This window comes from Erigeron canadensis, chromosome 1 (genome assembly GCF_010389155.1).
Source record: "Erigeron canadensis isolate Cc75 chromosome 1, C_canadensis_v1, whole genome shotgun sequence".
Lineage (NCBI taxonomy): Eukaryota > Viridiplantae > Streptophyta > Magnoliopsida > Asterales > Asteraceae > Erigeron > Erigeron canadensis.
Window position 1 is genome coordinate 6,378,324 of NC_057761.1, and position 14,746 is coordinate 6,393,069.

The window sequence follows — 14,746 nt, forward strand, 5'->3', positions numbered from 1 at the left end:
AAATACTAGTGTAATTATATTGGTCCCAATGAAACTATAAATTAATAATTCTTAAAATATTCTAAAATTTTAAAATTGTCTAGTAAAATTGAAGTTATAGTCATTTGTTTTCTTTTTTAACTTTAAATCTATAATGAGTTTTTTTATTTTATTTTTAAATCTCCATATTTCACTTAAGAGTTCAACATTATCTTCTCATATTGTAACAAAAAGTTGTGAAGTGTTGTTGCCGCTTGCAATGCTTCTTTCCAAATGTCTGGTTGAAAGCTACCGAATCATCATCAAGTTCGTCATACATGAATCTCTTTAAATTGATAATTTATTAATTATCGATATAATAATATCACGCTAAATTGATAAAATACCCTGGTCCCGACATTATTAATTTATAGAGGTTTTTAAGTATCCATAAAAAGGTAACCTTTATATACAAATTTCCTATTAAAAAGAATCTATTTAGTTTCTTCTATTTAAAGGATCCTATTTTTAAAATTTTTGCAATAAAAGGGATGTCATTAGCTTTTAACGTCAGCCCCCCATTAAGTATCACATCCCCATTGTCATGTCATCAAAATTGCTTGCTTACGTGACTTTTGATTTTGACTGAAAATACATATATATGTGTTTTTATACACTAAAAACACATTCAAATCACGAAAGTTTCGGTCAAAACTCCTTCTATACATAAAAACACATATGTATGTATTTCAAAAAACACAAAAACACACTCAAAATTTCCTTTCGTACACAGACACATACATATATGTATTTTTAGTCAAAATCAAATGTCATATAAGCAATTTTGATGATGTGGAAGTGATGATATAATAGGAGGGTTGACGTTAAAAGCTAATGACATTTCTGCAGGAACTAGAGGGATACCCACGCGTTACAGCGGCACATGTGGAAAAAGAAAGGCGGTTAAATGTGGGGTATCATTAACAAAAAACAATGGGCTGTATTGAATAGAAATACACGTGATGCGGCTAATAATTTTAATCAAATATAGAAATTAAACTGAGATCTTGTCTTTTACGTCAAATAACTCTTATCAAACCAGCGTTATAAAGATTAAAATAAAATTGAAAAAAAAAACTCATTTCAATCTACATGTACATATGTAAGAACCCAAACCTTTTAATCAAAATCGAATATTTATTTATTTATTTATTTATTTACAGTGCCCACTGCGGCACAGTGAGGCAAAACACCTCCACTGCGGCGCAGTGGAAAGCCTTGGCAAATAATGAAAGGAAGCTCACTGCGGTGCAGTGAGGCACGACACACCCACTGCGGCGCAATGGATAAACTCGGCAACAAAAATCCATTAGCCCACTGCGACGCAGTGGGACTACCTGCAGCAAACTGCTTGATCAAAAACCAGATTTTTCCCTACACTTGACTCAATTTGCTAAAACCAAACACCATTTCAACTTCAACATTTCCCAATACCAAAACATGACATTTAAAACATATAAATCACCAAATTTTTAAGATTAAGAACCCTAAATTTAATAACAAATAGAATTAGGGTTATGGGAATCATTACCTCAAGAATGAGAGACAAAGAATTAGGGTTATCAAAACACAATTCTTCCCCTTTTCTTCCTAAAATTTTCGGCCATCACCACCTCCTCACAACCCTCAAATTTCAGTTTCTTTTACAATTGGAGATGGTTATTGTTATTGTTCTAAGATTAAATTCTTTAATTTGAGATTTGGAGTCTCAATTGCATGAATTGAAGAATCAAGAAGAATGGAGAAGTAGTTGAATTGAGTGAGTGGGAAAAAAATGAGTCACAAAACTAAGTGGCTGGATTTTTTGTGGGTTTAATACCCGCTAGCCACTATAGTTCTCACTAAATTAACCCCTTAACTCAAATAAAATACTAGAAAATTAATTAAATGTCAAAACTATAAAAATGGTTAATTTTCTATTACCTTAAAATACTGGAATGTTACAACATAGTGATCGAACAAGTTGCAAATATCAACATACCACAATATCAATTACCTAAACGTACTAACATCTTTATTTCAAAAAATGAATGATAGATATGTAGATGCATAAGATTTTTCTAAGGGTATTTTAGGAAGTTCAGGAATAAAGTGTTTGGGTAAATGTAAATTATAAGGGTAAAATAGAGAATTTAAAGGTATAGTGTTTAATTTGGGGAGAGGTAGTTTGTTTATATAGGGAGTATAGATATAGATTTTTAGAAATAAGTTTTATGAAAACTAAATATTTTTACTTTAATAAGAAAATTTGTGTAAAAAGTTACTTTCTCTATAGATTTTCCCCTAAAATGTTTTTTAAACGTAGATATAAAAAATTCAATTTTTCAATCAGTAAAACTGAGTTGTGATGTGGATAGTCGTTTAATCATCCAGAAAGGCTCTAAACATGTGGCTGTAGTCGTTTAAACTTAAAAAACTTGTTACTTTTTTCTGACACGGGGTCCTCTGGTGGTGGTGCGGTGGACGACTGGTGGTAGTATGGTAAATATTGTCCGGGGATGAGCTTTTTTTTGGGAATATGGGGACCCTTACAACAACACCACCACTTGTTCTTCAAACCCCAAATAACATTGCTTCTTTATCATCACCACTTTTTAGTTTGGCAGATGCATTCAAGTCCAAATGCACATACAAATATAAATACAAATACAAATACAATGGCTTGTGTTTCCGCCACCGTGGCCGTCTGTTCGTCTGCGCTGCTACTAAGAAACCTGAAAGTGATAATAATCAAGAAGAGGAAGAAGAAGGTGGAATATTAGGAGGAAATAGTGGCATAATATCCGCCTGTTTTGTTGGTCTCCTTACTGGCCTCTCTGTAGTCCTCTTCAATATCCTGGTATATCTAATTGCATATATATATATATTTATACACAATACAATGCTTCATTATACATATCAACAACAACAACAACAACAAAGACCCAATCCCTAGGCGGGTTATGGGGGAGGTGAGTCGTAGACGGTCTTACCTCTACCCAAAGGGAGAGAGGCTGCTTCCATAAGGACCTCCGGCCACAAAGAGGTGAAAGTCGAAAAGTGTAAAGAGTTTAGTTATGATACCTGTGGGTCTACGATAGCAAGGAAGAAAATATCTGTCTATTGAGTATCATCTAACTACATTAAGCGTAGGGGGAGTAACAAGCATGCAACCTGACATACTTTAGCACAGGTCCGACAATAACTATACACTAGCAACCCTATTGGACATATTAAACAACATAAAAGTGTAAAAACATAGCAACCTAGCCTACTGCAAGAAACCCAACATAGGATATGGAAACCACCATGCATACATAACTACCATGCAAGAAAGATAACTGGGGCTAAACAACCTATGAAACTAGGTTCTAAGGCGGCGTAGCTAGACTAATCCTAATCCTAATCCTCACATATACTCTCCAAGCCCCTATAGTAATCCTAATCCTCTAAACCCTCACTCAATGGTCACGTCCTCCGACAGACAAAGCATTTTGGGGTCAGCCTAGCATGACCTCCCCCCTCGGTTTAGGCTTACCTCAACTTAAGGCCTAAAACCAATACGGAGGTCACGGAGAACCAAAGTCTAAGTAAAAGTCTAAGTAAAAAGTCTACAAAATCTAATCCCATATGCCTTTCACCCCTTGTCCACGTCCCCCGCCAAGAACTTCCTTTGGAGCATTCGGTATCCTGCCCTTCCCCCTTCATCGACCTAAAATATACATATATCCTGCCCTTCCCCCTTCATTATACATATATGTATGTATATATATTGCGTGAAGTGATCAAGTGAGAACCAAAATAATGGTGAGAACCACTAAAATACCATCTGTAATCTAATTATATAATATATACACACAATACAATGCTTCATTATACATATATGTATGCATATATATTGCGTGGAGTGATCAAGTAAGAACCAAAATAATGGTGAGAACCACTAAAATACCATCTCTAAGGGTTTAGCCCATAAAATTAATACCATTTTCATATGCGTCCGTCCTTTAGAACGGATAAGGGCAACGCCCGTACCGTATCCATACGTTTTCAACACGCAACCCATATGATTTTTCACAATTTTTTTTTTTGGAATGGGTTTTTGTTAAAAGAAAATAAAAAAGTAAAAAAAAAATTTCAAAAAATTAAAATTAAAAATTAAAAAAATTAAAAAATCACACCAAAAAGGAGAAAGAGGGAGAGAAACTAGTGGTTCTCATGGTTCCCTCCTATGTTTTGGTTGTCATATTAACCCTACCCTAGATATTGCATATTCATATATTTGTGTTGCTATTCACTGAATGTAAATAAATAGTTTTGAGAAGAAAATTGGATTAAGTGGTTCTATTTGCCAATGAGCTCTTGGTCTAGTGGTCTATGGTGGAGGTTAGCATTGGCGTTTAATCACTATTTTGGGTGCTACCTTGCATTTGTTTGGTTGGCTTAATGAAATTTGTCGTTCAAAAAGACAAAAAAAAAAACACTGGTTAGTACTTAATTTAAAGGGATAATGACACCGGGGTGTAACCAACTATGTCAAATTGGTTATGTAGTGTGGTGACCTACTCGGACGTTCAATTAATGTAAGTACCTACGAATTTTGTGCAATTAGTGGAAAGACCGTTTTATTTGGGCTAATCAATGTAAGTAGCTATGTGTCTATTTTGTTCAAACAATGTAAGGTCCTTACATATATTACATAGGTACAACAAAATTCATAGGTACATACATTGATTGAATGCGTGAATTAGTCACTACACTACATCACCATTTTGGCATAGTTGTTTACACTCTGGTGCCATTATCCCTAATTTAAACCTTTTGACACAGATAGGATGGGAAGAAGTGAATACGAATAAAGATATGAAGTTTATCTAATCATAAATGGAGTAATTTATAGCAAAGGAGTATGGCTATTTATCAATACTAGAGTTTGTTCTCTTCAACTCCAATGCTAAAATGTTACGCCTGTGCAGATGTTACTATTCTCTTTAGGTTAGTTTGTCATGTAACTATGGCTATCCAGTAAAAGAAATATTTTCCAAAGGTTGTAGGTATATTAAGGTGTAGGTGTTTTAGCTTATGGTGCTTGCACAGATGATGTTTACTAATAAGATGTGCCCTAAATCCTAGTCTACATCTCGATTATCATAAGTGGTTGTTAGGTTAAGAGTTTGAGAGAAGCTCGCTCTTTACCATCTGCATTTGATAAAGAGGTTGCTTTCATAAATTGTTTCACTAGACCATTGGTTTATAAAGCATAACATGCTGCAGAACATGTCTGCATTAGCTAACGTGGAGTTCATGCATTTACGTCCTTATGCTATAGAGGGGGTTAGGGATGGTGCATCTTGGTGGTCTGGGTGTAGGTGAGGGATCTTTGAGGCAACCACCAAGGATCTTCCAAAGTCAATATGCGCGTAATGAGCCTCCAAAATAATGCATCTTGCTTGCAGTGTGGTCAATCATAGACATTTGGGATGGATAGCATCATGTGCATCTCTCTGCGGAAGAGATTTTTTGGTTAACCCAAGAGACATTAAAGTAGTAGAAATGTTAGAGAAAATCGCATCATCTTATACAAAACAATAGCAAAAAAATCCTTTATTAGGCAGTAAGGAAAGTTATAGAACAAGGAAGAAATCGTGTATGGAGAGGACAGAATTGACAAAAGCTGATTTGAGAGATTAATAGTAAGTCAAATCTAGGCTTTTGTAGGTCAAAGGATCAAACGAGCCCCATGTCAGGTTTGGTTTGACCCATTGGCACCTAAGTCAGATTGCTTTCTTGGAAAGGAGCATAGCATCTCTGCTCTTCACTTGCTATGCCAGGAGTTTTGATTATTCATGTTCTTTCTTGCAATGTGTTTACCTGTATACACATCAGGAAAAAAGAGGAAGACGAAATCGCTCAATAATGTAAATGGTATTATCAACTAATCTATGGTGTCTATCTTTGGTTTATTCATGGGCTCTATCAAAGCAGAGTGAAATCAAGTGCAACATGTGAAAGATATAAGCTGATCATTTTGTATGCAACAAATCTACTTGGTAGAATATATGTTTTATATTGGTAATATATATCGAAAGTCATGTTCTTTCCTAGACTAGGCTAAAAATATGTTTTTTGGGGCTGCTATATATCTGGTATGCCGAGTATATTACGAGGATGAATGCACATACCTTTCATACGAATCTCCAAGGTTGTCACAGTAGTTGCAGATTTAGAGTAGATATGTGTGGGTACAGTCTGGGCGTGCTGACTGCAAAGTAGCAGTGAGCACAATTATGGCCGAAGAAAAGATACCCGTTATTGAATCATCTTCAAATGCATAAATTAATGGCATTAAGTGTCAGCTTGGAAGAGAAGTTGTACTTCACTTATTAGGGCCTGTATGTCCGTAATACGTTCTTGTTTTATATATACTGTTATATATAAAAATTTCGCTTGTACGTCCTCATTATGTATCTGTGCATGTTTGATTAACCTCTCTACATAGTTTTACACGTGTGTCCCCTAAAAGTGGCTATATGAGGGGCATATGTATAGCGGTATTAGAAGATATAAATGGTTACAATGATTTATTCTGTATTTACAATTGGTATGAAATGTAACAACGTAATGAGTAATCTGTTTTGTTGATTAGGTGCATGAAATTCGTGATATTTGCTGGGATGGAATTCCATCTCGAGGAACCTCATGGTTAAGAGAGTTGCCACATGAGAATTTGTGGGAGCGTATAGTCTTGATACCAACTTGTGGAGGATTGATTGTTAGTTTTCTGAACGTCTTTCAAAGTTCTTTGGAAGAAGGAAAATCAGCAGATAGGGTAAAATCTGTTCTGAAACCCATAGTGAAGGCTCTAGCTGCTGCTGTAACACTTGGAACTGGGAACTCTCTTGGCCCTGAAGGTCCAAGTGTTGAGATTGGCGCATCAGTGGCTAAGGGAGTTGGTTCGTTATTTGACAAAGATGCTCAGAGAAAACTCTCTCTTAAAGCTGCGGGCTCAGCTGCTGGAATTTCATCTGGTTAATGATCTGTTATCTATTTTCTTAAAGTTAAATGCAAATATGGATATATTAGCTTCATCTGATTATTGGACTTTGTGCATATCTCGAATCCTTTCTGTTTATTTCAGTCCGCCCTACCTAACTAGAAAGTTTATTGACAGCTAAGAACTGTTATGTAGAGTGTCCACTACAAAGAAAATGTTATGTAGTTACTTACAGTGCAGGTTTTGTTGTGTTCTTTCAGGTTTCAATGCTGCTGTTGCTGGGTGCTTTTTTGCTGTAGAGTCAGTCTTATGGCCATCACCTGCTGAGTCATCGTTATCATTGGCAAATACAACATCTACAGTCATTCTTAGTGCTGTGATAGCCTCCGTGGTGTCAGAAATTGGTCTTGGATCTGAACCTGCCTTTATGGTTCCAGACTATGATTTCCGCTCAGCAAGTGGTATCTTCTTATTTCCAAATTACATTTCATCTACCAACTGTTACATACTTGATAGAAGCATGATATTCTTCAAAAGAGTGGCTTTATGCCATCTCATTTAAGGATTAAATGCAGTTTCCGCAAGATAAATGTTGCTAAATTATTCACCTAGTGTGAACTTAATTTCCCTTCATATAGTTTCTATGTAAACCTAGGATGTTCATTTGCTCTAGATCGTCTAATACAACAAGTTTTAACTTTCTTGAGATTCCCAAAAAAACTTAGTAACCCAAAACTAACTTCCTCAAACCTGTGTGCTAGAGGTCTTGAGGTTTGAGGTCATCTCTCTACCAGGAGTGGGTGCATAAATCAGTGTGCCCTCATCTCCCTGGTTTACTAACTACGGGGTGATGTTTTCTATATCTTTGAAGAAGATAGGGAAATAAACCATAGTATAACTTGCATATATTATTTCTGATAGGTAAATTTGTTGCATAATTACTGTATTTTTGTTTCAGAACTTCCACTGTATCTTTTGTTGGGTGTTTTTTGTGGGCTTGTTTCTTTGAGCTTATCTTGGTGCACATCATGGATGACAATGGCTACCGACAACATTCAGAAGACCTTTTCCATGCCAAAGGCAATTTTCCCTGTACTTGGTGGTTTTTCTGTTGGACTCATAGCCTTGTTATATCCTGAAGTTCTGTACTGGGGCTTTGAGAATGTTGATGTCCTCTTAGAGTCTCGGCCGCTTGTGAAAGGCCTCCCTGTTGAACTATTATTGCAGTTAGTAGCAATTAAAATAGTGGCAACATCTTTTTGTCGTGCATGTGGGTTAGTAGGAGGCTACTATGCCCCATCTCTTTTTATTGGTGCGGCTACAGGAATGGCATATGGGAAAGTATTCGGTTCTATGATCCCTCAACTCAGTCCAATCTTTCATCTACCAGGTCTCGAGGTCGCATCACCACAAGCATATGGCTTGGTAATATATTTGTTTTTCACTACAGTATAAAGATAGGAATTCTAATTTGAAGTACAATTCTAAGTAAGCTGTTATTCAACTTTTGAAAGTGTTTGGCATGCTGAAGTACAATAAATCTCATCACTGCTCCTGTTTTCTGTTATATGTCAATTAGCTTTCTTTTGCATTTTTATATGTTCTTACCCCCTCCCGGAAAAATAAACTCATTCTTTGATACAATTTTTTTTTAATTAATTACGGTGCTGCTCGTCTACTGTGTTCCAACATTAGCAGCTTATTAGGAGAATGAAATAAAAAAAATACAAGGTATCTCAATACCAGCAGACAGCTATGGAGTTAATGGACTTTATGTGTGATACATAATGTGAATAAGATCATTATTTATCAGTAGTTGTATGATTGTAGAAGGGAAATAGATCATTTCTGTTAATAGCTCAAGTATTAATAGCCACTCCCCTAAGGAAATTTGGTACTTCTTGTATACGCCTGATATCACAAGCCATTTTTCTCCTTTAAAAATGATGTTTCTGATATAAGAGAAGTCACAAAGAAGTCTCTCACAACCTTAAAGCTTATATACTTTCTACCAGCTTTCACATGAAATCTAATGTATGAACCGTGTGTATTAAAGCTCTTTGTAAATCATGTGCCTATATTCATCGCTAGGCCATGGGAGGGCTTTTTGTACTTTGTTGTTCCTCGTGGACTTTCAGAACATTGATCCTAAACCTCTTGTCTTGAAACAACATTCCTCTTTAAACACTTACGAGTTTTGTAGATTTCATTTCGATATCCAATTTTACATGAATGAAATTCTTTCTTGTGCAGGTTGGCATGGCTGCTACTCTTGCTGGGGTGTGTCAGGTGCCTCTTACTGCAGTCTTGCTATTGTTTGAGCTTACACAGGATTACCGCATAGTGCTACCACTTCTAGGCGCTGTAGGATTTTCTTCCTGGATCACATCTCGTTCCATAAAGAGAAAGGATAATATTTCCAAACAGGTGCAACATTCTGAAACAATGGTCAGTGACCCAAACATGCTTACTTCTAGTGATCTGCTTGCAGCAAGTCCTGATGAATTCTCACACATGCCATATAACATTGATGGCAATACCAGTTACATGACAAAGAAGCTTCTTGTTTCAGAAGCAATGAAAACCGAGTATGTGACTGTGCTTATGAGCACCATGCTAATGGAGGTGGTGGCTCTAATGCTGGCAGAGAAGCAATCCTGTGCTATGATAGTTGATGATGACAACCTCCTGATAGGTTTTCTGACTCTAAGAGACATACATGAGTTCTGCAAGCTATCAAAAGAAAGAAACAGAATACCCGAGGTCTGCTCTCTCTCTCTCTCTCTCTATATATATATATATATACATGTGGGTGGGTTCTGGCAGATGTATTGCCCACTATTGTATTTGTGCTATATCTATATAATCACCCTTCATGTTCCACAGTTAACTAGTTCTCCTAGAAAGGGTTACCAATTTCGTTGAACTAGATGTAAATATTATATGTAGGACTGATCGATGGGCCAAAAGCATATATCTAAAAGAACATTGACTGTGCTAATGAGCACCATTGCTCTTTGTAATGACTTTGTCAGAGAAGCTACCTTGCTCTATGATCGTTGATCTTATCTCCTCAATTAAGAGGATAGACATACACAAGTGTATTAAATTTAGAAAAAAAATAAAATGGAAAACATACTATCCCTACGGTTTGTGTATGTATTGTTAGGAACAACCCTTAACCTTAGCACATCGGAAGCAATTAAACAAGAAGATGAAAGAAAAAAATAGATAAATGACACAAGAATTTAACGTGGTTCGACCCAGATGGGGGGCTAATCCACCGGCTACAATTGAACCATCCAATTACAATTACAAATAGGGGATATATATATAGGAGAACAGATTAGGGTTTCTTGAGTGTTACACAAAAAAGGCCCTAATGGGCTTTCTAAATAAAACCAACCTAAAAGGTCTTCACACCCAACTATCTCCCACTCGAAGGCTTTGCGATAAACTTTAGCCCGCCATTCAAGCACACAGTATCCCGTTCAAACACTAACTCCAATAATCTTCGGCTAGTAGAAATCCTCCAAGCCTCCGGTTCTAAGAACAAATTAAAACTTCAACAGCGGAAGTTTCCAAAGTCTTCAGTCCTCCATCAACAAGCTAAGATTTCAATAAAAAACATATAGGAACAGAAGTCTTCACAGGTCCGGCTCCCAAGAACAAACTAAACTTCAATCCATGCATCCCATGTATACCTAGTTGCAGTGGCCCTTTTCATCAGTCATCTGAAAGGCCCATTGAAGCTGTAAATTGCTCCAATACAGTCAGAAACAGTCATAAACACTTTGACCTAATCATGGCAAAAACCACCAATGACTCTTTTGCAATCTCACCCGGCTCCCACTGATTTGTAATACCGACTCCGGAGGAACAACACTCTCCACTATCGGTAGCATCACAGAAGAGATTTCATTCGGAAACCCGGTGAGAACCCAACGTCGATTTCAACATATGTCAAAACACTCCTCGTGCTCCCACTTACAAAATCACGTCCAAGTTCAAACCTCCGAATACGCTCAAACAGATTACCTGAAAGTCCCATAGTCTTCCACCGTGAACCAGACTCGTATAACTCTCGAATCCGCGAGTCAAGACTTTTCTCCAAAAGTTGGTTCAATTCTTCCGGTAGCTTAGTAATCTGCACATTCCAAAAGTCTAATCAACAGATTCACCAAGTGCTTCACTACGGTGGGTAACATTAAATGAAGCAAACCAGAATCTACATGAGTCTTCACTGCCTTCCAATGAGCCCACAATGCATCAACCCAGACACATTCTCATAACCAGAATTTTATCAACCTCGGGCGACTCTAAAACCCTTAGCACCTCATGCAAACCCACAAGTCAACTACGCACAGCTCCCACTCTCCCTATTATTCCAACCCACACTAAACCAGACTTCATGAGACAAACCTCCACTCATATTCAACCAACGAAAACCTTCACCGAATACCAGTTTAAAGATCCATTCAAAAGTCAAACCACCGATCAAAACTAAACAAGGAATAACATCCACAGTTTCAGAACAATCAACAACAAACGATCAATAACAGCAGTAGAGGAAACGAATGTTAGTTCCATGACTTGACTATATTTTTTCACTCGTGTCGACACTAGCAACCCCAGAACAGGATTACTCAAAACTCAAAGCACTCCAAACCTGCTAGCTCTATTTTCTTCAATACCTATACTGCATTCAACAGAAATCCAATCCAATCCAAAACATCCGTATGTAGCTGGTCAAACAAAGACTTAACCCTAATCAACCTAATACCTTGTTTCAATGGACTGACTTCAAACAATGGTACTAGTCTTCTTTTCTTTTCTAATCAATCAAGGTAATATCAAAACAATAAACTTAGTAACAACCACCCGCAGAAACACACCCTAATCTTGAATCAAAATAACCCGAGATACAACGTAAACAATAAATTGAATGGAGACAATACCTCATCCTCTGATCAATGACGAACAAGAATGTCACGTTGGTAACCAAGAACAGTAGCCAATACCTCTCGAAAAAGAAAAAAAAAAAAACTGAAACAGTGCTTTATCAGCTTCCAATCAATCAACACCAAAGAACCCTCCAAATTCAGAAACCCTAATTGCAAACACTGACCAAAAACCAATCAAATACACCCGAACAGAATATCTCAAACGGATTATTTGAATAGATTTTTTCAGATCTGATGCGAACAGAAGGTTACATGGTGGCGGCGGGCGGCAGCAGGAACAGGTGGAACAACGAGAAATACAGCCGCAAACCAAACCGTGGAAACTGATTGAACAAGAAGAAACAACGGCGGCAAATGGATCCTGATTTTAGCTGTAAACAGCAAGCCAAACAACTGCAAACAGCAGCAGCAGGAGCAAATCAGCGCCACAGCGTGGGTACAGATCCGAAACCGAGAACCTTAGCTCTGATGCCTCTTGTTAGGAACAACCCTTAGCCTTAGCACATTGGAAGCAATTAAACAAGAAGATGAAACAAAAAAATAGATAAATGACACAAGAATTTAACATGGTTCAGCCCCAGTGGGGGGCCTAATCCACCGGCTGCAAACTAGGTATTTTATTGATGCTCTTGAACCATCCAGTTACAATTACATATAGAGGATTTATTTATTGGAGAACGGATTAGGGTTTCTTGAGTTTTGAACAAGAAAAGGCCCTAATCGGCTTTCTAATTAAAACCAACCTAAAAGGCCTTCACACTCCAACATGTATATGGGTGAAGTTGTACGTGTATTGCCTAATGTCATGTTTACTTAAATTTAGATGTTGTCTAGAAGTTTCTTCTTGATAAGCTGGTAAAGTTGGTATGAAGTAGATGTTTTGTGAACATTAGGGATAACCAAACAAGTCACCTCGATTACAAGTCTATAGGTCATCTCTGACTTAGCCACCACTACCAGCTCTTCTTATGATGAACTAAAACGTCATCACTCTCTAGAACACTTACGCCCAACATAATAATCTCTAGGAGAAAGATCATAATATTTCTTCGGAGCATGTTTCCTGAACATTACAAGTCTAATTGCTTAAGAATTTATATTTCTTGTTTCATAAGTTTGCACAATTACGGATAAATTTCAATTGCAGCCTGATAACTGTCAGCAAAACAATAGGATATAATATGAAAATGGTTATGATTAGTGAGGGAAGAATTATAAAAGCGCAAGGCAGTGCAATCATGACTTGGGATCAAGACGTGGGATCAAGACAGAGGCAGGTTGTGTACCGAATGTTGTGCTCCCGATGATCTCATACCACTCATTTTCTTTTTTTCCATCTAAAATTCTTCATTTGCTTAACTATATACATCGTACCACGAACAGAATCTCGACCAAAAGAGGAATAAACATGATCATAATCAGAGAACAAGGATGTACCTTTTTGTATTGGGGATACAATTTCACAATCATATATTAGATTCTTTTTTTGTAACATTGGCTTTCTGCTTATATTGATTTTGATGCTTTTGTCGTCTTTCAGGAACTTGTCGTGTCCGAACTATGTTCTCTAAATGAGTTGTGTCAGTTCCCCCAGACTGTAACACCCATGATGAATCTGTACTCTGCTGTGCTTGTTATGAATACGCATGGTACAAATCAACTGCCAGTTATTTCAGAGCATGTTGCAGCCCTCCCAGTTGGCATCTTAGACAGAGAATCTATCCATTTAGCTTGCAGGTTTGTCATCTAACCTTGTATTCTCCTATCAGCTTGTAACTGCTAGCAAAACAACACTTTTTGATATATCATCCTGTTTTAAATTGTCTTCTATCATGATGCAGGGCTTTGGCAACTAGAGAATACCTTGTCTGGTTTTCCACCCCAAACAAACCTAGAAATTGATTCGGATGCGATCCACACCTGTACATTGTAGTTTTGTCATTCTCTCGTGGTTTTGGCCATAAGCAACCGAAGTAACTTCTGCTTTTCGCTTGTAGCTGGAAGTGCTTTTAAAGTCAGAGGTGCATATACCTACATAATTGATAATTAGAGGAAGATTGTAACCTTCTGTAGAATTTATTTTTGTGTAAATGTTTTTTACTGCATTCAAGTTGCCATGTATATCCCAAGAGTTTGTAGATAGCAAAATACATGACAGACTAAGATTACTAGAACGCGTTTGATTTGAGAGAGTAGAAATGGAAAAGAGTACAAAGATGATGTAAATGGTGAAACGAAACAATACCCTTTTACGAATATAGTAAAAAGATTATCATTCGACCCTTTTCTTGTGGTTAAAGAGAAATCATTGATTTATGTCGCATTAGTTATATACAAATGTTTTTGATGTGAGGTGATGACATGTCGATTAACAAATACGAGTAGAGGATACACAATCTAATATCATTATATAAAAGAAGGGGTTTATACAGATCTCACGCCACCTAGCATGGGAATGTGTAAGGAATATTAGGATATTTAGGTGGTGATTCCTTGTTGGTAACTTGTATTATATATATAGTTTTATGTTATCCAATCATATGATAATGATAATAATTGTGTTAATAATGATTTGATAAATGGTAATTCCAAATGTTTTCTCTCGTGGAGTTCTTTGAAAATTTGTCTGCTTCATCATTCACTATTTATCGAATCCTATGATGATGATTGTGTTAATAATGATTTGATAAATGGTAATTGAAGTGTTTTCTCTCGTGGAGTTCTCTAAAAATTGGTCCCCTTCGTCATTCACTATTTTTATAGGGAATGTTCACAATCTTTTGGAAACATT

General features: G+C 36.7%; 1 protein-coding gene across 1 annotated transcript; it reads left to right on the forward strand.

Annotated features, from left to right (window-relative positions):
- Positions 1–2,351: 2,351 nt before the first annotated feature.
- On the forward strand, positions 2,352–14,233 carry LOC122602885 (chloride channel protein CLC-e). The gene is made up of 7 exons (XM_043775498.1): positions 2,352–2,857; positions 6,644–7,025; positions 7,252–7,452; positions 7,950–8,416; positions 9,245–9,754; positions 13,496–13,692; positions 13,797–14,233. The coding sequence occupies exons 1-7, from the start codon at positions 2,537–2,539 to the stop codon at positions 13,855–13,857; spliced, it is 2,139 nt and encodes a 712-aa protein (XP_043631433.1). The 5' UTR covers positions 2,352–2,536; the 3' UTR covers positions 13,858–14,233.
- Positions 14,234–14,746: the final 513 nt, after the last annotated feature.

Bases quoted from the DNA above. Each gene is read 5' to 3' on its own strand.
- LOC122602885 (XM_043775498.1), top strand. From the start codon at position 2,537: ATGGGGACCCTTACAACAACACCACCACTTGTTCTTCAAACCCCAAAT. The intron at 7,453-7,949 runs GTATCTTCTTAT...TTTTTGTTTCAG, and splicing joins TGATTTCCGCTCAGCAAGTG to AACTTCCACTGTATCTTTTG. The intron at 9,755-13,495 runs GTCTGCTCTCTC...GTCGTCTTTCAG, and splicing joins AAAGAAACAGAATACCCGAG to GAACTTGTCGTGTCCGAACT.